Source organism: Epinephelus fuscoguttatus, linkage group LG13, assembly GCF_011397635.1.
Source record: "Epinephelus fuscoguttatus linkage group LG13, E.fuscoguttatus.final_Chr_v1".
Classification (NCBI taxonomy): Eukaryota; Metazoa; Chordata; class Actinopteri; order Perciformes; family Serranidae; genus Epinephelus; species Epinephelus fuscoguttatus.
In genome coordinates, this window is record NC_064764.1 from 25,277,193 (window position 1) to 25,303,575 (window position 26,383).

General features: G+C 42.6%; 1 protein-coding gene across 1 annotated transcript; it reads left to right on the top strand.

Moving 5' to 3' along the window:
- The first annotated feature begins 26 nt into the window (after nucleotides 1–26).
- dop1b (DOP1 leucine zipper like protein B) lies at nucleotides 27–26,077 on the top strand. Its single transcript, XM_049594081.1, has 38 exons — nucleotides 27–245; nucleotides 3,789–3,966; nucleotides 4,576–4,757; nucleotides 4,854–5,024; nucleotides 6,575–6,764; nucleotides 6,920–7,018; nucleotides 7,312–7,435; nucleotides 7,525–7,634; nucleotides 8,691–8,802; nucleotides 10,566–10,686; nucleotides 10,785–10,904; nucleotides 12,027–12,135; nucleotides 12,485–12,721; nucleotides 12,814–13,118; nucleotides 13,215–13,618; nucleotides 13,716–13,987; nucleotides 14,071–14,223; nucleotides 14,365–14,465; nucleotides 14,814–15,004; nucleotides 15,113–16,703; nucleotides 17,492–17,591; nucleotides 17,679–17,870; nucleotides 18,016–18,138; nucleotides 18,242–18,376; nucleotides 18,488–18,543; nucleotides 18,638–18,742; nucleotides 18,990–19,056; nucleotides 19,135–19,294; nucleotides 20,314–20,396; nucleotides 20,479–20,588; nucleotides 20,674–20,823; nucleotides 22,094–22,155; nucleotides 22,301–22,429; nucleotides 22,551–22,687; nucleotides 22,789–22,844; nucleotides 22,938–23,081; nucleotides 23,189–23,321; nucleotides 24,762–26,077. The coding sequence occupies exons 2-38, from the start codon at nucleotides 3,829–3,831 to the stop codon at nucleotides 25,017–25,019; spliced, it is 6,930 nt and encodes a 2,309-aa protein (XP_049450038.1). The 5' UTR covers nucleotides 27–245; nucleotides 3,789–3,828; the 3' UTR covers nucleotides 25,020–26,077.
- Nucleotides 26,078–26,383: the final 306 nt, after the last annotated feature.

Here is a 26,383-nt window from a genome sequence, read left to right on the forward strand (position 1 = left end):
GCCCTCCCCCCGCGTTCGGCTCTGAATCAGCTGAGTTTGAGGATCCCGCCCCGTTTTAACTATCACTTCTGGTACTCTGGGGATGGTTAGTGTCAAACTCATCTTCAAAGCAAATAACAGGCTTACCACCTTGTTTCGTTTGGCTGTGTTACCGTGAAGCATGCACCATGAGGACCGGGCTGTCGCCTCTTTGAGTCGGGCTGCTTTGAAGGGAGGGTGCTCCGGCTCATCTTGCTTCACAGTTGGTGAGTCATTGATGCACCTGATAGCTAGCTAATTTTGTTTACGGCGATGCTCTAAAATGTATACATATTGTCCTTGTTTAACCAAAATACTCTCACAGACGAGACACTGACGTTGAAACATGACGTTATCGCTAACTTTTTAATAGCTAGCTTGCTAAAGAAATTCTCCCAACCGCTAAATTCAGTTTCAGCATCAACCAAAAAATGCACAAGCTAACGTTAGCTGTACACAAACCTGCTTGACTTGCTGTAAATATGTCTTACTTGTTTCCTGGACTTGAAGGCAGTGATATTATCATCCAGTCTGTGGCCTGGGGTCGTGCCGTTACATAATACACGCAGCTCTATCGATACTACAGTATAGTCAAAGGCCAAAAGCTGCTGCAGCCAACTGTCATTTGGCCACAGCTTGTGTTGCCTGCACATCTGCAGCCTCCCAGCTGAACAGCAGTCACATTAAAGCCCGCGGTGGTGGTGTCAGTCAGGTGACACAGTCCATAGCGGGGCTTGTTGTGTGCCACAGTGTGTGTGTGTGTGTGTGTGTGTGTGTGTGTGTGTGTGTGTGTGTCCACCCTCAAAGAAGCACACATCACTGTTCCTCACAGCCCATGTATGGGTTTTATCGCACTTGCTGTTTTGCTGATACATACAATGAGGAAGTGAGAATGTACACTTAGTTCTGCTTGGTCTGCTCCATTTGATTATCTAACTGTCACCTGTGACTAAACAGCGTTTGTCAGATCCTCATTTACTTGAAGGTTGCACACAAATAGGTAGTCTCTTTGCAGGGAGAATTCAGGTCGGTCTACTAAGAAACATCTGCACAGGGGCTGTGTTGAATAGCATGACCTCATCTGGGGAAGTTTGCCATGTAGTGTGACTTTGTTTTACATATTCGGTCTTTAACTGCTCCTGTTTTCCATAGCAAGGCTGTCAGTGTGGGAGAAAGCGTTGAAAAGATTAATCCACTGAGAGGGCTGTCACTAGGATTACTTCAGTCACGGGTACTGCATGTGGCTTTTACAGATTAGACGTTTTTTGGTCTGGTCAGAGATGGCTAACCACATGGTGTACATATCAAGGTGTAAGATCGTAAATGGGTGCTACTTCTACCAAACCTGATTTCCACCTACGTAAAAAGCTGCACATACAGTTTGCTAAGTCTGCCATATCACCTAAAGGCAAAGGCTGTAAGGAAATGTATCCTCAATAAGGTAGGGAGTCTGGTCGATATTACTCACAAGGCCAAGTTTAGCTTATTACAAATGTATTGTTAATGGTGTGTATGTTTGCCAATAAGTTACAGGAAATTGCATTAGTGAAATCCCAAAAGAGTGCTGGTACATGAAGGACAAAATGATGCAAACTAGTTGACTCTAATGATCAAAAATCCATTCAATGCAGGCTTGTCCACACCACGCACTTTTCATGTTTTGTTTTTTATAGGTCTGTATGGTGCAATAAGTGCATAACAGATTTGTTGGGTGACTTTTTAAGAATATATTTTCCATGTTTGTGTTGTTTGTAGTTGGTACTGATTCAATTTTCAGTAAGCTCATTTTATAAAATGTGTTGTAATGTTATTTGATGTGCCTGATGGCCTGAAAATTCAGCATTGGTTGAGCTATAGAACGTGAGTGTAATTAGTTATGGATGGACTTTGGGAATCACTGATGAGGTTTACCTGCCGATTGTGTTCAAGGCTGAGGGATGAGATGAGAAGCGAAATCGTTTCGAGTCTCCACCCCTCTGCAATACTTAGAGACTTTATTTTTTTATGTAGTTATCTCTCCATTTTTCTCACGCACTGATTGTTTCCCTCTCCTGTTGTCTTTCCCCACAAAAAATGAGCACACCTCTTCCTCTGTCTCATTCCCACGGGTCAAGATTTGGGTTAATCGAGCTATGTTGAAGTAAAGATCTGCTGTGGGCAGTTTGATGCTGCAACTACCAGTTTATTTATTTGTTGATTTTCATTTGTAATCACTTGCTTAGTCTGTAAGTTTTCAAGAAGAGTTAAGTGATGTCTTCAAGTTACTCACTATTAGTATGATTTCATTATTATTATTAGCATTTTCTCCTTTACTTGACATATGACAGAATACACTGGAAATGGAAGATTAGGGATATGACATGCAACAAAGGTCCCAAGGCTGGAATCAGATTGAGATGTTGCAGTACTGTGGCACGCACTGTAACCACGCGGCTACCAAAGGCACTCCAAAATTGTTTATTATTTTGACTGAGCTACAGTGAACCCAAATTTTTAAACTTCGAACAACAAATGCTGGGTCTTTGTCATAAATGACTCAGAATATTAATCTGTAATTTGATTTTTCCATCAATAGGCTGATTGTTTCACCAGAGCAGCCACGGACACGTGCTGTTGTGTTTGTCCACGATGGTAAAGCCTCTCTCAGTTCAGGCACAGCAAGTCCAGATGTCTGTGCTCCTCTAATCCTGCCTTCGCTCCCCCACCCATCTCTCTGTTTAGCTTTATTCAAATGCACATGTACACACACAAACACACACCACCGTCTTTGCCATGTGCTTAAAAGCAAGAAAGCTACTCTTTCTAGATTATACAATATATTTAGCAGTTGGATACCTTGTTTCTAAGTTTGTTGTGTCCCTGTGTAACCCATAATAAAATTATTTTCCAATTTCAGTTCTTCCTCAGGACCTTTTTTTTTTTTTTTACTTTGCACTAATCAACATTTCTATTAAATGGAAATAGGTTGTAGTGACAAGCCCACAGAGAATTATCAGCCAACCTGCATTTTACTGTTTTTGGTTCAGTCTCGCCGCTCTAATAAACCCTCCAGCGGCAGCACGCAGCAGTTTTCACTGAAAAATCCACACGCTACCTGACCAGCACCAAACAGCAGACAAAGTTAGCATATGCTAGAGAACGCAGTAGAGCATTTTGCTGCTAAAGAGCCACACATTATCTTCAGGATGTTGTGGAGACTGAAAGAGAGCTAAAAGTATCATGAATGTTGGATTTATTTTCATCAGGTGGCCAGAAACATGGATCCAAGTGAATGCCAGTGTTGCTCTGTGTCTAACTGATGTGACAACACATAAGGTCCTGTGATCATATGTCAATTTTGCCCCAGGTCTTCCCCCAGGAGGCCAAAAAAAGCCCAGTTATGCTGTTGTAAACTTCCCTGTGTAGACAGAAGAGAAACAAACTGTATCCTCTATCTGTTTGTGACCAGCCGGTTTTCTCAGAAGGTGCACGCAAGCCCACATAGTGTGTGCTCACACAACTCCTCCCTTCTCAGACTGAGAGACAGGTCAGTTAGACAAACACGAACCAGTCATGAATGAGGACATTTGTCTCCACAGCCTCAGAATGTGCATAAAATATCAGCGAATAGACTTAATTGGGTAATTTTATTTGCCATAATCCAGCCTCAAAGGCAGAGGGACATCCAGGAGGCTGCAGACAGACAGATACTATCCTAGAGCTGACAGTTCTTGTGAGTTCGAAAAAGTCCCTTTCCTCAAAACCTCTCGTTTGTCTCGCCTCTTTTCCAGAAATATCGTGTTGAATATGCTGTGATCGGACTGATGTATCATGGATCCTGAGGAGTTAGAGCTGCAGAATGACTACCGTTACCGTAACTATGCGTCGGTCATTGAGAAGGCACTGCGAAACTTTGAGTCCTCGAGTGAGTGGGCGGATCTCATCTCCTCCCTGGGCAAGCTCAATAAGGTACGTTGTGATGTACAGTGTGGACTTGATGCCATGGAAATACGTAACTGCTTATATATTTATCTGGATATCTCTATGTGCTGCTAATGCTCTTTCTATTTGTCATTTAGTCTATTATCTGATCTGAAGTCACACTACCGTTTGCAGTTTTTCACTTTTCATATTTGTCATTGATATTTTGGGGGTGACATCTTCACAGCTGCTTTATGTGTTTCAGTTCTCTGTACCTATGGGGAAGTTCTTGTTCCTTCTTGAGACTCTCTCCCTCTGTTATACACCCTTGTTGCTCGAGACTTCTGGCTATTTGTTTTGGGCAGTAAACATGCTACTTTTCTTTTCTCCTACAGAGCATGTGTTTACTTTGGAGTGCCTTTGTGTGTTGATGCAAAAACATTAGTCCTTTAAGTACACAGAGAATGCGAGAGAAAATACACATTGTGTCCCTTAAACATGAAACTGTACAATGACAGTATGTACAAAATCTCACCTGATGTCTCCGTGTGGGTTTACTGTTTTATTGGATGGTCGTACCAAATTCTAAGTTAATATGTAAACCTGTTGGTACGTGGCCAACCTGTTTTCTTCTGGTGTTCTGTCTCTTCCTTTCAGGCCTTGCAGAGTAACCTTCGCTATTCCCTCCTGCCCAAGAGGCTGATAATAGGGAAGCGTCTCGCCCAGTGCCTGCACCCAGCTCTGCCGAGTGGAGTGCACCTCAAGGCTCTGGAGACCTATGAGATCATTTTCAAAATAATCGGAACAAAATGGCTGGCCAAGGATCTGTTCATTTACAGGTAAGGAGTCAGGAGCTTTTATTATTTCAGTAAGAGAGCTGACCTGATAATGTGTGCAGCATCTCATGGTATAACGTCTGTGTTTGTGGTTTTCAGCTCAGGATTGTTCCCGCTGTTGGGCCATGCAGCCATGGCAGTGAAGCCTATGCTGCTGACACTGTACGAGCGTTACTATCTCCCGCTGCAGAGGGCTTTGCTGCCCAGTCTTCAGGCCTTTATAACAGGATTACTGCCAGGCCTGGAGGAGGGACTGGAGGTTTATGACAGGTACGTAGCATATATTGTTTTAAAGCATGTCTGACAATATTCTGCATTTCTCTTACTGTCAAAAATCCCCATGGAAAAACCAAAACCAACAATGATCGATCCTGCTAACAAGTGTTGTCTCTGCTACTTACAAAGCACAGAAAGCCTGATATAGCTTATCTCTCTGTGCCACAGAGCTCCATTGTTGTACAAAAGCTATTAAAAGCTCATCAAATAGCCACACTGTCACACTGGGTGACATGCTCCTTCATTATAATGAACCTGGGCACTTTCTTTTATTTTGTGTCACTCCCACAGATACCTTCCTGCTGCCATAAATATCCAATTGTTTTTTAATCTGCAGCTGAAAATAGTCCCCAAAAGTGCACCATTCACGCTACTCAAGGTTTAGTAATGCTTGCTAAAGACTACAGTCCCCAGCTGTTTTGTTGCCTTTTTTGTTTTAATGAAAGTATACATTAGTGACTCGTTAGAAAAGAAACAAATGACCTCGGGACTGAGAGCCACATACGAGGAAGTGGTAAAGAAATAAGAGATAAACAGTTCTGGTTCTTTCATGTGATTTGTTAGCAGCCTTTTTTTATGACATTATAATCCTATACCAATAGTGCGGCTAAGTATATAATAAGCTTCTAAAGAGGAATGGCTTTGTTTGAAGTATATTGCCATATTGCCAGCTCCCATTATCTGTTCACAAACTCTCGTATTACAGCCAAACAGTGCACTAAAATATGTTCCTGAAGACATTTTAGGCAACAAATAGGCAATACAGGAAGAGAAAGTGGGTGTGCATTCAATCAGTAATGCCTAGTTTTACCGTGTCTGAGTTAGAGAGAGAGGGATGGTGCTTTTCTCTCTTGGTCCACTTCTATACTCTTTGTGTTTGTGGTGGCGCACGGCATTCAAAAATGAGGAAGCGCAATCGGTAGTTTAAGCAACAGTCCAAGAAATGCATCATCCGGTGGATTTTTTGCTGGCAAATGAGTGGGGAGATCTGGGCACTGGGAAGATGGAGGGATGTTTACCATAGTTTAATAACACATACTACCCACAGGGGTATGATTAAAAGCTGGTTGTAAATTGGCAAAGTATCCCTTTGACTCATACCTGTGGGTATTCTAACCCTGGAATTAGACAATCTTTGTATACTTAGGGATGTAAATGTTTGAGTTTGAGTTTACACAGTAGTGCATGTAGACAGGATGCCACATCTTGTTATCAAAGAGTGTATCAGGAAGTGCTAAACCTGCGTCATTCAAACTTCAGTGAAGATGACACCGCTGAACATGAGTTTGGATTAAAGACTTTCTACAGATGTGGCTGTAACAGAATGAGCAGCTAATATGCCGACAGACTTGCTCTAGTTACTTTTAAGGGTCATTTTGGGTGAGTCAGATGACCTGTCAGGATTCCATACTGCTAAACGATACTTCTGTCTTGGCTAGTATGACATCACTAACCACTAGGTCAGATCAGAAATGTAGATTAATCAGTGGATGTGCTGTTGAATAATCAATGAGCTGTCTCCATTTTGTCTTCTCTCTGTCCAGGACTGATGCATTGCTGCTGAAGTTGTCACTGCTGGTGGGTCAGCAGGTGTTCTATGGTGCACTATGGGGCAGTATGCTGGTCACCCCCATGGTGCGACTGCCCGCCTCCGTCTTTATCGTCACACACTTTGACTGCATGGCATCCGTGAGCCAGCAATCATACATGCTAGGCTACGACCATCGACTGGTGGTGAGTGTCTTTGTTTGTCTGACTACACACATGTGATATGGGGATATTTTTGTATTGTGGACATATTTCAGTCATGTGTCAGTTTAATGCTGCAGTCTGCTCTGCCACTATCTCTTATCATCTGTCTGAACTTTTTGGTTTCTGTCTGTCCTCAGATAAAGTCGGTGTGTCTCTCTCTGCAAGATGCAAATGTCCTGGTGCAGAGGAACATGCTGGAAATCCTGCTTTACTTCTTTCCCTTTGCTACATGCCTGGTAGGTGCAAACACACACTCACCACATGTTTATCTCGGCAACATCTTTGAAGTGATCAAAGTAAAGCTCTACTCCATTTCTACTCCTGAAATCACTCTGCAAACATCATTAGATTCAGATTATTCAGGGAAAAAAGAAATTACCCTGCTGCTTGAAAATACTGTGAATTACTTTTGTGAGTTGTCTCAAATACCACCTCTTTACCTTTTTCATTTCTTTTCCGTCCTGTCACCACGCTCCCATTCTATACTGTTGTTCCTCGGACCAACTGTTTCTCTGTATTGTCGGTTTAGGACCCAGCTGAGGCCGGTATCGCCCTGAGCAGTAAAGACATGGTGACCATGGTGTCTGCAGCCTCACTGACTCTACTCCGCAGAGACATGTCCCTCAACAGACGCCTCTACGCCTGGCTCCTAGGTGCTGATCACTGAAGTACCCTTCAGTAATGAATTACCATCTCAGTTTCCTACTTAACTCGATAATGTTTGCCTCTGTGTGTGTTATAGGGACCGACAAAAAAGGAGGAATGGTGGCACCACACCCCACCCTCTCCACTACCACAGAGGAACATACATCATACTACTTCAACACCTACTCTAGAGATTTCCTTGTGCAGGTAACTCACCCATGTGGTACCACACAGACACATGCCAAAACCTAAAATATACATAAATGTGTTCACTTTTAGTTTAACCTGATTTGTCAGTTTTGTTTAAGAAAAAGTTGGAAATTTTGGGAATATGCTTATTTGCCTTCTTGTGGAAATTTAGATAAGTAGATTGATACCACTCTCATGTTTGTATGGTAATTATGAAGCTGCAGCCAGTTAGGGCTGGAACTTACAAATATTTTCATTGACGATTAATTTGTCAATGTTTTTCTTGAGTAATGGATTAGTTGTTTGGTCTTTAATTATGTTGATCAGTATTTCCCAAAGCCCAATATGACGTACTCAAAGTTTGTCCACAATCCAACAGTATTCAGTTTACTGTCATAGAGGACTAAAGAAACCAGAAAACATTCACTTTTAAGAAGCTACAGTCAGAAAAGTTTGACATATTTTTCTTAAAATACTACTCAAACTAAGCTAAGTAGCAGGTTATCTTAGCTTTGCATAATGATTAGAAACAGGCTCTCTCCAAAGAACACAAAATCCCTCTACAAGCTCTTCTAAAGCTCTTTAAACAAGGTGTTATGTATTGTTTGTTTACTCCATAAAAAGCAGAAGTGTGAAAACGACAAGTTGTAGTTATACGGAGGTTTATGTGTGGGAATACTTCTTTGCCGGTAGCAGTGATGTGTCCTGTCGTCACAGTGAGGTTCCAGGCAACCAACTGAGGAATGAGGAAGTGACTACATCAAGCAGAGAATTTTTCTCAACAGATAACTTTTTTCTAACCCTCAGCATAAAAGCAAAAAACCATATTTCCCAAAATGTCTAAATATACTAAACAAAAGTCAACTCAACCCAACTAAACTAGCAAAATGTCTAAACTGATTACTGTAAAGATAATAAAGAAAAAAATGAGCAGGGTGTATTTCAGCTTGGAGAGTAAATTAAAGGAAGCATAATTCAGTTGTCACATGTTGGTCAGGTGTGTCTGTTTAAACACAGTACCAATGTATTTTTGTCACCTGTTTCTCTAATTCTTGTTTGTTTCTGTGACTTCAGGCTCTAATTAACATCCTCAAACAGAAGGATGTGGAGAGCGACCCAGAAAATGTAGTAGGGCACCTCAGGCCCTTTCGCATCATCATCAGTCTGCTGGATAAACCGGAGATAGGTAAGCAGCACTGACATGTCAGCATGCTGACTTACAGGTCAGGTCAAACTTAATTATCCCACCTGTGGAAATTTGGTTGCAGCCGTGTAGTCAAATGTCAGATAACGGGGACAAACAGTACAAATGCCAGATCCTTCAAAGTAAGACAGCTGAATGCTCAATAATAAAGTGCTGAGGTGCCCACATCATATGTGCTAATTCAGGCTATGAATTTCTGTGCAAACAAAAGAGACTTTGTATTTTTTTTAGTCCTCTGAGCAGGACAGTTCAATATGACCCTGGGCTTTCCTTAGGTCCTGCCTTCAGTAGAGGTCAAAGAGCTGCAGTTTACTCAGCCCAATAACTTTGCTGGCAACTTTGACAAGCCAGCTAAGCCTATTCCTATTGGCCAGATTCAGGTTCCCGAACCATGTCACAACAAGAAGAACAGAGCACACTTCTATCAAACAGAGTCATCATTATAGCGCACAAATTAAGGCCTTGGATATTTTTAATGAACAGATACTTTCCTCTGCGTTTTGGCCTCTTGTCTGTATGCAAACATACTTTTTTCTGTCACTAAAACTGTATTTAAAAAAAAAAAAAAACTCTAAGGTGCAGATTTTGCAAACTCTGTGTGGACATATAAAACAGAGTGTTTGGGAAACGGTGTGTCAACTCCTTAACTTGAGCATGCCCATTGTTGCTTAATGGATGTAATGAGCACATGCTAAAAACAACCACAACAGTGGCGACTACTTTACATTTATATATGTTTTGTTAGCACTGCTTGGTCAAAGATTAATTTACACTTCAACTTGGTATTGCTACACCACTTCATGGACAAACTGAGGCATCTCCTGCACCCATTGTTTTTGCTCCACCACAACGTCTGCACTGTAAAATCCACCAAAAATGACAATTTTTGTAACAGGCCCAGTCGAATCAACAGATGGGAGAACATTTTGAGAGTGGGATTGTTGTTTATTAGGTTTGGAAGGAAAACTTTGGCATGTCCAGAGCTTTACTCGTATGTTAGAGTGAGCTCCTTCATCTCTAAATTGAATGTGAATCAACAATGATAAGATCTCGAATGTTAGCCTGCACATTTTACTACCTTTGTGACAAGGGGACACTGCTGAAGACAGCTAACGCCTGCGAGCACTTGGAGTCCTTATGCATTCTAGTGTGGACAGAGATATTTTGTAAAGCAAAGGTCATGTGAATAGAATTATTTTATTAAACAGAGGGAAAAAATGCTTTCAAAAGTATCTGCATATGTTTAGATAGGGTCTAAAAGAGCTCATATTTCTCAAGAAGAACAGATGTTGTTGGACCCTTTTAGAAATTGCATCTGTGTTTGGTTGGAAGGGTGCCAACTTCCTAAAGTCAATGATCATGTTCTTGGTTTTAGACACAATCAACTCAAGAAAAGACTCCCTACATCAAGACATAAAGTTGTCAACTACTGGCCCATGACCTAGTTTCTCTTCTTTCAGGAGGCATAGTAAAACAGAACCATTGGCAAACTTTATAATGTGTCTCTTCCGGTACGTACTTTTACAACCAGTGAATGTGTGAAGCTTTTTGAAAGGACACCATTAACTGTCACAAAAAGCCTTAAATTCATCCAGTGAGATTATCATCAAGATTAAACTCAAAAGAAATGTCTCTGCAAGCAACTATGGCTGAACGCTGAATTACTTGATCCACCACTCTTTGTTAATGTCTCAGCTTTAACTTTAAGTATGTATCACTGTAGTAATGACAGTGTTTCTGTGCAGGTCCAGTGGTCTTGAGCAGTGTGATGTTGGAGGTGGTCCGAGCCTTCTACAGATACTGTCGAGAGATGGTCGGGGAGGAAACCATCACCAGCTCGGGGCTCTCAGGCAACCTGCTAGCCAGGTGAGAGCGATAGATGATAGGACAGATCATAATTGAATACAGATATTGTACCTGGCAAATGGATGACAGGAAATTAACAATGCTCTTTTTTAAAACAGCAAGATAAAAGAGAACAAGAATGCATCAGAGATCATAAAGACGGTGAACATGCTTGTGAGCTCCATGAACAGTGAATACCTATGGGAGTACATGACCCGACGCTTCTGCACTTCTCTCAGGTATGGCAGGAGTGACTGTGACACACAATCCTTATATATAAATGAGATTTCTGCATGTTAAAAGAATGAAAAAAAACAATATATATTGTGCCAAAAATGCGAGATTATAGAGAAAAGTCTGCATTAACATCATATATAGTACAGCTGTATTACAACAGTGGTGACACTACAGAAAGCCAGTGGCTGAATTAGATAGTGTTTCTGTGCAAAATAAACATTGCCAAGACCAGACACAACACGTTTGAACTTTCCTTGTTTACACTCAAATGTCAGACTACAAGGATCACGTCTTTATTAGAGGTGTACACAGACATCATTATCTGTTTCTATATCTGTTCAAACAAAAATTATCTGTTTCTGTATTGGTAATAAGATAGAAAACTGGATGTGGGTGTGTTCTGTAAAATCGGGCAAATATTGTATTTTCTAACCTAAAATTTTCAAAGCATCAGATTGTTTTAATAATGGCATATAATTAATTATTAATATTTTTCCATATTCCCATTCTGTACTTTTTGGTTTTTTTTTTTTAAAAAAAAGGAAGTTTTTCAAAATACTACTTTTATTTATTTCAGGGGACTTTTGTTTCCTATTTTCACATTTATTTACCAGTTTTTTTGTATTTCCATCTGTTTAAATAACAATGAAATAATTGGTAGGGTGTTGGCGGACGCTAAGTTTAAATTCCATGAAACCTATGAAATACAAGATAAAACTTTAATTTTTCTTTAAATATTTTGACTGAGTTTTTTTAAATAGAGGACATTAACACATACACCTAAAAACCATAGGTTTTAAGGTCCATTTTAAAATATAAAGAAATCCAGCTGCTACACCAGGGTTTTGTGTCATTAATCCAGCACATGATGACACTAGCTCTCAGCCTGCTGTGTGTTGACTCGGTCAGGTGGTCAGAATATAACAGTAATGTTTAGGAAATAAAACAACTCATTAGTAAATGGGCATTTTTATGTTTTGGCCATCAACAATGATATGAATGGTTTTGAAGAAATAATGCACGAACGTGTCCTTATCATTTAAAAATATCTGTTTTCATTGTTTTATTTATGCTTTACCAAACTCTTCTGGTACATCCATAGTTTTTATTTCTTTACTCTGTAGTCCCAAAGATGACCCACCAACGCCTCCTCAGCAGGACCTCAATCATCCTGCTCCGTCTGTCACAGAGATGTCCAATCTCATCGTTTTCCTGCTCGACGTTCTCCCTCTGGTAAACAACTCACACACTCTCACACCACTGGTTCCCTCCCTTGTGAAACAAATTGATTCAGTGAGTAATATTTTAAAAATTTAGGTTTGATTGGTAAAAATAAATGTTGGTTGAATTTTGGCAACTCCAACAAATGCTACAAATAGTATTTCGTTAAAATAGAGAATAATGATAAGGTTTTATGTGGTTGACCCTTTTTTGCATCCCTGCGGTGCTCAGTTACAGTTAGGTTCAAACAAATATTGACTATTACTCAGCACTGGTTGACTTAACTCTTGATGCACACTTAAAGAAATTTGTATACACAAACAGTGTGTTTTGCATGTTTGTCGCCCCCCTCCCCCCCCAGGAGCTTCATGCTGACATCCAGTCCCAGTTCCTCCCTGAGATGCTGGGCACCATGCTGCGGACCCTGCACAGCCAAATTGACTTTGTCAGCCTGGAAGATGTCACACAGGGTCTACGTGCCTGCTTCAAGGTCCTCAGTAAAATCCAGATGCCTGTGGCTTATATGGATGTCGAGTCAGGGGCACAGACAGACGAGATGGAGCTGCAGTCACCTGCGGAGGAAAGCAAAACGACTCCGGTTAGGCATTTTACAATCTGTGCCAATGTGGTTTATTTTTGAGATATATCTACGATGTTTGACTGTTCCTCATCGTGTCAATTATTCTATAGGATACAGAGGGAGATAAAGATGGCAGCGTTGGTCAGGTTAATGGTCACCATGGAGATGAAGAGCTGAACAGAGATGGAGGAGACGAGGCAGAGCCTGCAGATGGTATTTACCCAACGCTCAGGTCTGAAGACAGCGGACTGGGCGTCAGCGCCTCACCGTCCGAGCAGCAGCTTCCACCAGGGTTGGGGATGGGCGAGGAGGGAAATGGAATTTGCAATGAAGGCGAGACAGTGTGGAGGAGAGGAGGCACTATAGACACCATGACCCAGTGTCTGCAGGATATCCTGGCCTTCATCGCCACAAAGTAAACTACCCAGCCATTAATAAATTAGCTGTAACTTACATTGACCTCTTTTATTAAGTGTTATTTCTAAATGTTTTCACTCCTACTGTGTTTCAGATACCTGCTGGTGCAGGTGGAGGATGTCTCGGGACCAGAGGAAGTACCCCAGCCAGACCTAACTGCTACTTCTGTGGATCAGAAGACGTTGTTGCCAGGCATAGGGGGGCGTGAAATTAAAGACAAACTGACTGAACTGTTCATTCCAAACAAGTCTAAAGCCCAGCCTACACCTGACGCTCAGCTCGTAGCAGCACCTGTGGAGAAGAAAAAGGAGCGTGGGCCTGTAGGGGGTCTGGACTGGGCGGCTGGCTACATGCCAAGGAGCAAGGCAGAAATCTCTGAGGCCTGTCGACAGGCCTTCACAGCCACCTGCCACCTGCTGCTGGAGTGCACCACCTTTCCTGTCTACCTAACTGAAGAGGAGACTCTGGTTCTCCACACAGACATATTCGGCCCCACAGGTCAGCACATATGGTGGTCCAGCTGAGTTATTACTACTGTCTGCTACATACTTAAACCCACCGAAGTCATTTAAGTGTTTTTTTTTGTTTTTCACAGGTAGTGACGTCAACAGCTTGCCAATGTGGTTGAGGTCGTTGATGACACTGTGCTGCCTGTCCAGGGACTACAGCATCCAGCACACTGCAGTGGCCTCCCTCTTGGAACTCATCAACCACTCCCAGTCCTTAGCACTGGTCATCCAGGACAAGCACAGACGCTACCAGACATCTGACTCTAACCCTCTGAGCGGGCGGCTGCAGATGGTCACTTTGCCACCGATCTCCCCCGCTGTGCTTCGTGCCATAGAGGAAAGCACAGATTTCTATCAGGTTAGGTTATAAAAGAGAACATGTTGGTTTGCTCAAAGCTGTTACATAAATGCAGTATTAAAGATGTTGTTGTCGTGTCTCAGAGGGTGTCCCAGGTACTGTGGAGCCAGCTGGACACGGAGCGGAGAGAGCAGCACACTTCCTGTGTGGAACTCTTTTACAGGCTTCACTGTCTAGCTCCGTCAGCATCCATCTGTGAAGACATCATCTGCCAGGCGCTACTGCACAAAGACAAGGTGTGTATGCCTGTGCTCATGCTGAACCACAATTTATTCACATTTTAATGTTCTCTAGACATCTCCTAGATGTGTCAGTCTAACTAGGAAACATAAACTGAGCTGCCAAGAAATGTGATGAGTTGTGTTTGTCTGCCCCAGGCTGTTAGGCTGGAAGCGCTACACCGCTTTACAGTTCTGTGGCACCTGACCCGGGAGATCCAGTCTAACAGGACCATGTCTCTCAATCGCTCCTTTGACCGGTTAGTACATAGTTGTAGGTGGTGACAGTAGGTGGTGATAGATGGAGAGGGTTATTTTTACTCATTTATATCACTGTGTCTGGCCTAGTCCACACTGACTCACGTACTTTTGAAAACAGTGTTTCCCTCCTTCGTTTTTAAAGAAAATCCTGTCCACACAAGCACTGTCACATGTTAAAAAACTGCAGACTGAGTAAGGTGTGAGCCTGCATCTTCGTATCTATAAACCATCCTGAGAAACACTGTGTGAACAGTTTTAAATTATTTTGATAAAGGCATAATGATTTTCCTTTGGGGTTGGGATCCTCTTTTACTAAATCTGACTGTTGACATGTGTATCTCTCTTAGGTCTCTGTGTGTTGTGGTGGAAAGTCTGAGCTCTACAGATGGCTCAATTAGTGCAGCAGCTCAGTGCTGGCTGGTCCGGGCTCTTTCCCTCGGTGACGTGATTCGGATCCTGGAGCCTATTCTGTTGTTGCTGCTTCACCCCTCCACTCAGCGCTGCTCCATTCAAAGCATCAAACAAAATCTCACTGCTGGTAAGCACATTTTTCAGCACGTGTCATATTAGTCGTGTAAATGAGTAAAATTTCAGTTGGTTGACTTCTTTGGTTTGATTGTGTGTGTGTTTTGTTTTTGTCTGAAAGGCAACTTGAAAAGTATGAGCAACAGAAGTCGAAGCTCCACCAAAACTTCTGCGGCGTGTACGGATTCCATGGCAACAGAGGTCACCACCTTAAATCTCATGAGCATTGTGGACCGGGAATCCCTGTGGGCAGAGTTAGACAATGGCCCAGAGTCGGCCCAGCCGTCGGACACTTTAGTGGTATCGAGGAGTGAAAGTGAGGAGACAGTCGAGGAGGAGGCTATAGAGGAGGAGGAGGAGGAAGCTGAGAGTGAACACACTGAGTCAGCTGACACTAGTGGTGCCCAGGTATCCGCTGAGAACTCCAGCTCTGGCTCTGTCCCCTCCCATAGCGTAGAGGAGGGTGTGGTCAACGGTCTGCGGAGGACAGAGTCCGAGCACACGCAGGCATCTGATTCACTGTCAAGTGAGGATGAGGAGGATTTGGAGCTGGAGGCTATGGCCAGGTCCCGCCTGTTAAAACAGGAGCGTGAGAAGAGAGAGGCCATCGACTCTCTGTTCCGCCATGTCCTTCTGCATCCTGTGGCGGGCGGTTGGCGCCATCTGCTCCAAGGCTTGGCACTGCTTGACAGCCTGCTGAGGAGCAGTGCTGAGTGCCCTCTGGTGGATGCCCTGTCCTACACTTCTCTGGACACAAGCTCTGCTGCACATTTAAACCTGGTCTCCAACCTCCTGCAGCGCCACCAACAGGCGCAGGATGGTCACGGCTTCTACGGCAGCCTGCTTTCCCCTTCCTCCTCCCCTTCTGTGCCCCCATCCCTGCTTATTGAACTGCTGGTTTCCTTGTGCCTGCGATTCCTGCGCTCTCATTACCCTTCCTATCTGAGCCTGAGTCCTCTCGACCAGCAGGGGAACAGGGAGGTTCAGGTGAAGAGTGTGGAGGTGCTGACCCGGATGGTGAACCAGCTTGGCTGCAAGGCAAGGGGACAAGAAGGCAATGGGGCCAGTCTGGAGCCCATCCGCAGACTCCTCTCAGGATGTAAAGTGCAGCAATATGCTCTGCTTACACTTTCTGCATCCATGTATGTCAGTCAGAGGGGAGCGGACAAGGGACTTCCCAAGGGTTTGGAGCTGCTGGATGAGCAGGGAGGCCTGTCAGAGGAGAGTCTGGTTAATCTTGGAGCTGGAGGTGGACAGGAACAGTACCCCTTACAAATGGAATTACTGAAACTCCTCCAGGCTCTTATAGTCCTAGAGTACCACGTGTGGCCCGCTGGGGCTGCCTCTGCAGCTGGGCCAGGTGGAGCATCTGGCCAGCCCGGGGAGCCTCGGGAATCCCCAGCCGCCACCACCCCGCTTGCCCGTGAGTGGCAAACAGCGGTTCTCTTTCAGCAGTCCATCAAGGCAGCGCAGTATGTCAATAGCCATCCCATCACAGCCCAAGGGATGTTTGTTTCCGCTGCAGCCAGGGCTCTGCAGCCACAGTACGGCTACGCCATGCACCCCCACTGGGTTTCACTGCTGTGCTCATGTCTGCCCTACTTGGGTCGCTCATTAGGCATCATCGTGGCTCCGCTCATCAGTCAGATCTGCAGGAACTTGGACGAGCTGGTCAAGCTTTACGAGCATGATGGAGGAAAGGCAAATCAGAGGTAGATTGAGCTTCACCGGCAACACAAACTCTCACTGACACTGTCACAATTTTACAGCTTTTTTATTTAACCTATATCTAACCAAATAAAAACCTGTTAACTTTTGATTGAAACTGGTTAGAGAGGTGATAGAGTCTAGATTAAGTCTAACCTATAGGTCATTTCAAGATCAATAAAACAGACTCCTTTTTACAGCATTTGTCCTCACAGGTGGCATCTTTAAGCGTAGACAGTTTCAGATTTCAGATTGCAGGTATTTTGGACAAATACAAACTTGGAGCATAAGTACATGGGTAACCTGGCCTTGTACATTAAAATATACCAGTGCTGCATCCCATGCCTATAAAATAAAAAAGATCCAGTCATTTTGTACAGTGTGCAGTGACGAGTCCTGTAGCCTCAGTTTAAAATATATCTCTAAGCGGAATAATGAAGTGGGCTAAGTTTGGTCAGAGTAGTGGGACAAGCAAATCTGTAAATGGTATTACCATAGTCTCAGTCAACCAGTAGTCAAACCCACAAAGAATCCGTGACCCATATAAAAAAGTAAATAAAGTCATGGAAGAATATTTTCCACTTCACAAGCTGAATAAACTAGCGCAAAGACACACTGCTTGCCAACAGTATTCATAATTCAAGAGGATAATCAGTGTAAGTAGTTGCGTGTGCCAGTTTGTGTCACGGTAAATGTGCAAGAACCAGCAGCAGCCATCAATCACAAAATCCAGTGCTTTGAATGTTTTTTTTTTTTTAATTTAAATTTGATTGTGTTTCTGTCTTCTGATCAGCCCGAGTGGCAGGAGGGAGAACATTGCTCCTGACTACCCTCTGACTCTGCTAGAAGGGCTGACCACCATCACACACTATTGTCTACTGGACAACAAGAGGGTAAGGAATGACGTGCACACACACACACATACAGATGTGTACCTGTTATGTGTATGAGAATGTAAACATCCATTCTCCTCCTGTCAGTCCTTGGTTACCTGTGATCCCGTGGACATCCGTAATGCACGCAACGCTGTGATCGAGGCACTACCGCACATGCTCAGTAGTATGACATTGTTGTGGAGGGTGGTCATGAAGGAAGAGTTCCAGAGGAGAGCATCTGACACTGCTCAGAGCACCAGACACACTTCTACCTCTGTGTACTTTAAAAGCACCAAGGTGTGTGTTACATATTCATGTTTTCTGCATTTTGTTATGCCAACACAAATGTACAGCGTGTAATAATAGATCTGTTTCATTAAGCGTTGTGTGTTTGTGGATTATTATGGAAAATTTCCTCCATTCACCATGGGTGTCTGTTTAGATCTTACGTCAACGGATACTGGAGTTCCTGGTCCCGCTAACTGGGCAGTATGGGATCCAGCTGATGGCTTCACTGGGAGCAGTGTGGAGCAGCAGGAGGAGTAAAAGGAGACATAGAAACCAGGTAAGAACTGCAGTGTTTCTAGATACATAGAAGGGACACGGTCACATGTCCCTGAAAAGCTTTAGAGCTCTCGTTGGCTTCATTATACTCCTGTCTTCTTTAGGTTTTACCTGTGGCCAGTGAGTCTCGTCTAACCATTGTGGCTTTGGTGAAATCGTTGCACACCTTGCACACCGATGCCATCCTACAGTTGGTGAAGGAGGTGGTGAAAAAACCACATCAGATCAAAGGAGAACAGGTATACAGATAAACATACATGTAGAGCTGCTCAAAACTTGTATTCTGGAAGTTTCTGAAGTCAATTTTATGTAATTGTTACAACACTTTCTGCTTTTTTTTTCTCTGTCAGAAGTCAACCCTGGTAGATATCCCCATGTTACAGTTCAGCTACGCCTATATCCAGAGGTAAGTAGGGAATACGGTGCAAGTCCCCACCTCAGGTTTAATAAGACTGTTCTACAAATACTCACTTTTGTCATCATTTCTGTTCTCTGTGTAGCATTTCAGCTCAGACTCTGCAGGAAAACGTGGCTCCTCTCCTCAGTTTGTTGCGGGAGTCTGTTCAGCTCAATCTTGCACCACCTGGGCACTTCCTGCTGCTGGGGTTAGTTTCAACATATTCAATACTTCTGTATTACAGAGTACTCTTACACAGACAGTATCAAAGCTCACACACCAAAACAGCTCAGAAGGCTCTATAGTCCATGTCTGTGCTCAGCAGACAGTTCAGACTAACAACCATATTCATCATATTTAATTTTATGATGTTAACACTAATTGGCCAGTGGGTTAGTGACATTTGTTTATTTCCTTTGGGACTATGACATTCATCAATGGTTTCTGTCTTGCAGGATACTCAATGACTTTGTCAACAGGCTCCCCAACCTGGACAACAAGAAGGACACTAAAGATCTGCAGGTATGATGCATGTTGTGTAGCTATGATTGAGTGCATGTGAGATACAGTGGTGATAGTAACGGTGATGTCATCACACAGGATGTGACTCAGCGGATCCTCGAGGCAGTGGGTGGGATCGCAGGGTCCTCTCTGGAGCAGACCAGTTGGCTCAGCCGCAGCCTGGAGGTCAAAGTTCAGCCACAGGTGTGCGCTGAAGCAGAGGAGCCTGACGACGCAGACGCCGATGGTGACCATTATGGTAGCTTCTGACAGATACATACATGCATGACCTCATCCGCAATCCCTGTCCACTGGTTAAAAAAACAAAACCCTGGGGACAAATAAAGCCCTCTGTCAGATTGTAAGCAGAGCTTACAAATCACTACTGTTGCCATGGAAACACTGCACTTTCCCTAGTACTGTTAAGCTTAGTATTCCCTGGATGAACATGACTTTTTTTTACTTGGTTTTAAAATTTGACCTGAGAATAGAGGCCTGCCAGGGTATCCATAGAAACCCAGCGGCCCAGCTGCTGCAGTAGCCCCAGGTACCGCCTGGAAGCAGTGCTGATAAGTGGTGTCATTGGGAGAGGCACAGCTATACTATTTGAAATATGCAGAAGGGTTATTGTCATTCTGTATGCGATTGGGGAACAAAATCAAAGGACAAACCTGAATAACAGTGTAGAGAAACATAACTAATAAACAGTCTAACATCCTGTTGTGCTCAGTGATGTGTGTAAAAATCCTGAGATTGATTTTGGATCAAGATGGCATAATTAAAATATCAAATTGACGCCATTCAATTCAATTTAGAGTTTGTTATTAGCACTCAGATGGCAAGAGCTTCAAAATCATTTAGTGGAGCAATATTGTTGCACTAAATATTGCGATACTATGCTGTATCGATTTGTTCCCCACCCCTACTAAATACACAAGGAGAACAGGGTGATGAAGAGGGACAAGTGACAGCAAGGTTGATGGGAAACATGTGAAACAAATCAGGGTGGGATCAGACAACCACAAAGGCAGAAAAACACACAAAGGCAGGAAGTGAAACCAGAAATGACACGTGAAGAGTAAACCTATAAAACAAAACAAGAAACAAGACTATACGTGAACGCATAACACGAAAAAAGGAAAAAAAACCAACAACAAACAGAAAACCCAAAACTCAAAAATATGTATTTGCACATGTTTCTCCATCCCATAATTATTACAAGCAGGGTAACCGTCATAAGCAAACTCACTGTTCTCTCTGTCGTTATGTCCTTGTCAGAGTCAATGGCTCAAGCTAGCACCATGGTTTCCTCTTCAGCGCCCTCAGTGTACAGCGTGCAGGCTCTTGTACTTCTGGCTGAGGTGAGGTTTCATTTATGGTGACAGAGTGAAAGGATGAATCTCTGTGTGTTTGTCTTGTTTAACACATTCTCTCACTGTGTAGGTCTTGGCACCACTTCTGGACATGGTATACCGCAGTGATGAGAAGGAGAAAGCCGTTCCTCTCATTTCTCGGCTCATGTACTACGTTTTCCCCTACCTTAAGAACCACAGGTAACTTTTGTTGCAGGACAGTCTTAAATCTAAAGGCTTTTTGGTCTTAAAAGGCTTCCTCTAATTTGGGCTGTCTCTCGTCTAGTGCCTACAACATGCCCAGCTTTGAGGCAGGTGCTCAGCTGCTGAGCAGTCTAAGTGGGTATGCCTATACCAAAAGGGCCTGGAGGAAAGAGGTCTTTGAGCTCTTTATGGACCCACTCTTCTTCACCATGGATGCCTCTTGTGCTCCCAGGTTAGTAAGTTTATTTGCTGAATAGAATAGAATTTATTTTCAATTACTCACCACTCAATTAGTAATTAGTGTTGTGCTAGTGACAATTCAGTGCCACTATCTTGTATAAGCTCGTCTTGCTTTGAACGCTCACCAAGGCGATATTTAAAGAAAGTCCCAAGTACTGTCCACAACCATGGAATGATGGCGCTAATGTTGAGTAGAGCCGTGCCATACCATGCAGTAGTCTGCAGCAGCAGATAGGAAGGTCATGTGTTTACCAAGCTGCTTTATTTGCCAAGTTAATCCAGGAGTTGACACGACTGAAGGTTCAGAGAGTTTCATATTACCCTTCCTTCTCTTTTCATGTCAGTATGCATATGACTCTTGAACAATAGGAACCTCAAACCAGTTATAGATGTCAACTTAAACGGCAGATGGTGACTGATGATAATCAAATTTCATATCCAATATGCCATGCCCAGGACTCTTGAAGGAGATGTTGGTGCGAAAATTGTAGTTGGGTGTGACTTATGGCAAGATCTGACAGGCAGAGGAGTGAATGAATGCTAGGGCTGCACAATTGATAGCTATATTATCAAAATCGCAATATGGCCGAATGCAATATCCATATCGCAGGAGCTGCAGTTTTTTGATAAAGGTAAAATGTGTCACAACATACCATTATACATGAAGCATTGTGGTGCTACAGAGATGCCCAGGCCTTGAAATCCTATTCCAGATGGAAGGGAACATGCTTGCTTGTTATAGAGCTCAGCAAAAATCACATCATCATTATTTTTTATTTTTCTGTGAAAATGACATGCAAAAATCCCCATTCCCATTAAAATAGCGACTCATATTGCACTCACAGTATTTGCCAGAAGCATTTTCAATATGATTTTTTTTTGCACATCGTTCAGCCTTAACCCATGCTTTGACTGACTGCCCTAATGGAATAGCTGTTCTTGCCTAGCAATCACAGCGTGTTCTGGTTAATCCTGCACATGTGTTTTATCAAGGTTTTTGATATATTTTTTATGACACTCTTTCTGGTACTTCAGTCTCATCTTTTCAGCTCAGCATGGGGGCAGTTGCAGGCTCACAGCTCTGAATGTTGGAGCGGGGAAAAAAACCCAGTGTGCATACAGTGTCTAAAAATAAATGTAAATATTTCTAGCTGCATCTTTATAAAGACATATTTTGTGTGTCAGGTGTATTTGATATTACATAAATGAATTAGAAATGAATTGAAAGCCAATGTCTAATGACTGCCCTTTGTCCTGTGTAGTTGGAAATCCATCGTTGACCACCTGCTGACTCATGAGAAGACCATGTTTAAAGACATCTTGAGTGAGTACAGCCTCTCACAAATGTTTGTGGTGCTGTTAAGATGCAATTATAGTCCAAAGGTTCAAGCTTATCTGTGACACTTTGAAAGTATCAATTTATAAAAAAGAAAAGAGAGTTAAACCTCCTGTATGTATTTGTGCTGCAGGCATGCAGAGTGGCTCCCTGAAACTGTTTACCAACGTAGACCAGAAACCCATGCTGCTGAAGCGCCAGGCATTTGCCATGTTCAGTGGCGAACTCGACCAGTATCATCTGTATCTGCCCCTCATCCAAGGTGTGTTGCTGTTACTGTGTATTTATGTAGATTTCTATGTAATCATCTTCACCTTAGTGATAGAGACAGGCACACAAATTGACTGTGTTTTTAACGAAAACTTCACTCTCCCTCCTTTCAGAGCGCCTTACTGAGGCTTTGCGCATGAACCCTAGCCCTGGTGTTTTAGCCCAAATGTTCCTGATGTTTCGTGTTCTCCTGTTGCGGATTTCATCCCAGCACCTCACATCTCTTTGGCCAATCATGGTCACAGAACTGGTAAGATCCCATCTTCTTAGAGCCTGACTTTATACACAGAGTCAGTACTGTATAAGTGTTTGTTTTAACTGTCGTAATGGAAATGTCTTTTCTTTACCCAGATTCGCATATTTGCACGTCTAGAGAAAGCTCTGCAGCCAGATAAAGACGTCTCAAAGTGAGTTGATTCTGTTATTCACAAATTCGTATTTCATTGACGCTCTTACTCAAAGTACTTAGTCGTTTCTTGTGTACTTGTGTACCAACCCAGGCTTGCTAAAGTGGTGCGATCAGCCCCTGAAAAAAATGGACCAGTGAATTTCTCTCAGGCAGAGTTGGACATGTACCTGTCAGCCTGCAAGTTTCTGGACACCTCGCTGGCTTTTCCTCCAGAGAGGATACCACTCTTTCAGATGTAAGAGCTTAGGACAAAAAACATGCTAACATATTTCTTTGAATAAACTGTGGTGTTGCATTAATTATTTTGTCTGTGTATGATTATTGTCTATGTTCTACGCACAGGTATCGTTGGGCATTTGTCCCAGAGGTGGACGTGAACCGCTACAGTGGCCCAGAGAATGCGCTGATAGAAGGCGAGGAGGGATGTGTACCCCATGTTGTCAGGGTACTGGATGGGATACAACTGCGATATGGGGTAAGATACTACGTGGGTTCAAAAAGTCAATTTCAAACCTCTAGATAGTCATCGTCATGTAAAACTCTACACTCTTGAATGATCATTTTAATAAAATGCTTAGAATTACTGTCAGTTGTACCAGACCCAATGGAATTTTTTTTATTTTTGGTCAAGGTACATCTCAAACATACTTTCAAGTCCAAAGGTTTAAACATTTAACAAAGTCATTGTCCAAGTCTCAAGATATGCTTTTATGTTAGGGAATGTTCGTTAATACCTCCCCGGAGCTACAAGGTATTTTTCATACCACCATATTTCCGCCATAAAAAGCCTTTTATAGATTTATTTATGCACCAAATGTCGGTAGTATTTGAGCCAGTGCAATGAGGAAACAGTATGGAGGGAGCCAGAGTTATCACCACAACAAACGGCTAATTTCAAAATGTAAAACCTCCTTACAAATCGCATCGTAACATGAGCTGTGTGTGCACTTCAGCAGAATATGGTTGCGTGATATAAAGGAACTTCCCTTTAGGATCTTCCTTCTGTAAGCCAAAGGTAATATGACATAGTCGTGCCTCGAGGTCACATTCAGGTCAGTTGTAAACCTAAATGTAGAATGGCAACAGTTCCTCTCTCCGTCTCTCAGTCATGATGGGTGAGTGCTGCTTCCCTGACTGGGAAAGGCTGGCTGGCTCAGTCTCTATAGCAACCAAGGTTAGGGTGAGATATCCTGCTCCCTGCCCCAGAGTTAAACAGGATTACTGTCTCCCTTTAAAATGCACTGTGTGTGCGACCTGAGGGACAGACAACATGACCTAGGTCAAATTAGGTAAGCAGAGTTATAAATACTTCAAATAAAATTCTGCTTCAGAGGCTTTCCCACCCTGACAGTTCTCTGAACAATGAATACTTGCAGTGACCATGTTTAAAGATATTGAACATTGTGCAAAATATTGTCAATCAGCAGCTTCAGTTCAAAATAATCTGTATCAGGAAATGTATGGATAAACGCACATGTAATGACAGCGAGAAGAAGACAAACTGAAAGACATACTGTTGAAATTGCTCTTTTTTCTCTTGAGACACAGTCAGGCTGTTCATCTGTTTTGTAAAAGGGTGAATGTCTACATGATGTTCTTGTAATTCTTTACATACTGTATAAAGGGAAAATATTGGAGCTGATGTTACTTATAAGTTATTGTGCAAAAGTTTTATAGGTCTGGCCCATCTAAGATCAAATTGGGCTGTGTGTGGCCCATGAATTTAAATGACTTTAAATTTTTATTTTTTTTTTTTAAACTAACTGTGGGCTAAGGGCACTAATAGGTGTCCATATATAGAATAAAGAGGACTTGGCGTAAATATATTCCACATAACAAAGCAGTGTGGCACTCTGCCCATCCACCGTCAATTTTTGGGCCCAAGACTCATAAATTATACTCTTTATCATTCCAGATGCTAAATGGGCTCAGTGAGGAATCTTCCACGGAGCATTTGGAGTTCCCCCTCCTCACTCAACGGTCTCTGTCCTCCATCACCCAGCTGTTGCCTTTCCTTCGCACCCTTTGCTGTTCCTTCCAGTCCCCTCCCCCGTACAGTCACCCCATGCCCCACTTCCCAGTAGCAGACTACCCAGCAGCCAGTGCAGGCGCAGTCCTGAACAAGCTGGAGTGCATCACTGAAGAAGAATTCCTGGACCCCATGGAGAGTTAGAGCTCAAGCATGAAGCTTTCATGAACTAAGTCCTCTTCTAAAGCTCTTTTACCTGCAGCCATATGAGTGGAATACCTAAAATAGGCACAACTGATGACGATGTTGTATTGTGAACAAGACAAAAAGGAAGTACTTTGGAATTCTGTTTTTTAAATGTTTTAACTTGTCTGAGCTCCACATGAATATGTGTACCTCTGAGGTTCTCTCACACTGAGTCTGTATTGGAAAAGCTGAGGGACTTTGTTGTAGCTATGTGTGTATGTAGCTTTTTGGTTATCTGCAAAAAACGTGGTTGAAATATTATTGCAAGTTACTGTAGAATGCTTCTTTCTCTGTCAAGGACGAGTATAATCTCAGTTGCAGATATTCACACATTGAGATTGTGTCCGTGTCTACTCTCTTTGCTTTACGTGGTTTTAGACTAAAAAAATGTCAACACAAAAACAGGTATTATGTAAACCAGATTCAAATGATTGCCTATTGTTCTTATTAGGCATGCAACCTATACTAACAGCCGTTCCAGTAAATATTTTTTAGTTTAACACCAGATAGCAGAATCACTGTGAAGAACCTCATTAAGTATTGTTAATATGTTCTTTCAACTTTTTCATAACCTCCAGTTAACCACACTCTCTGGTGCGTGCATAATTACGTCTGTCTGACTCTGAGAATGTAAAAACTCCAGTGTATGGCTGCTGTTGCAGAGGTACTTCCTCTTTTATTGTTATTGGATACATCATTATGGGACCTCACAAACTTTTGGCTAAGATTCATGTTAAGAGTTGTATGAGTAAGTTACTGAATGTGATTTGTGTACACCGGAAAAACCCTCTGAAATATTTTTGGGTGTACCTCCGCTAATTTATGTGCTAGCCATTTTTGGTGTTTAAGGGAATCAGCCTTTCTTTGTAGTTGTTCATGGATAGTTTTTACAACTGTCTGTTGTCTTTTTTCCACAATGCTGAATGCTCAAGTAATTTATTTTGGATGTTTAAAGGACCATGTGAAGTTTTGAATTAACTGAAAGACGACTCATTAAATTAAATATTAAGCATAAATTACAGCTTTAGTTGCTTTTTTTTTTGTCTGCATTTGCACTGGAAAGACATTGCTACGTCTGTGTTTGAGTGTGAACGGGTGAATGAGCATGAAACACAAGCATTAATTTTCATACATATCATCCACACAATATACAATGCAGCATCACTGCACACAATGACATCTTTTGGCCACGGTGCAAACATGTCTTTTCCATAATAAAGTTTTCTATACTACATGTGTTACCACAACTTGAAATCCCACAGGAGGAGCTGAAGGACGTGGTACCATAGAAGCAAGTTTGGACTGCTTTGCTTAATTGGCTG

What these genes read in the sequence shown, in the direction of transcription:
- dop1b (XM_049594081.1), top strand. Translation starts at nt 3,829, where the DNA reads ATGGATCCTGAGGAGTTAGAGCTGCAGAATGACTACCGTTACCGTAAC. An exon ending in AGGAAAGCAAAACGACTCCG is followed by an intron (nt 12,722 to 12,813) that starts GTTAGGCATTTT and finishes ATTATTCTATAG; the next exon opens with GATACAGAGGGAGATAAAGA. An exon ending in CGCCGATGGTGACCATTATG is followed by an intron (nt 19,295 to 20,313) that starts GTAGCTTCTGAC and finishes TGTCCTTGTCAG; the next exon opens with AGTCAATGGCTCAAGCTAGC.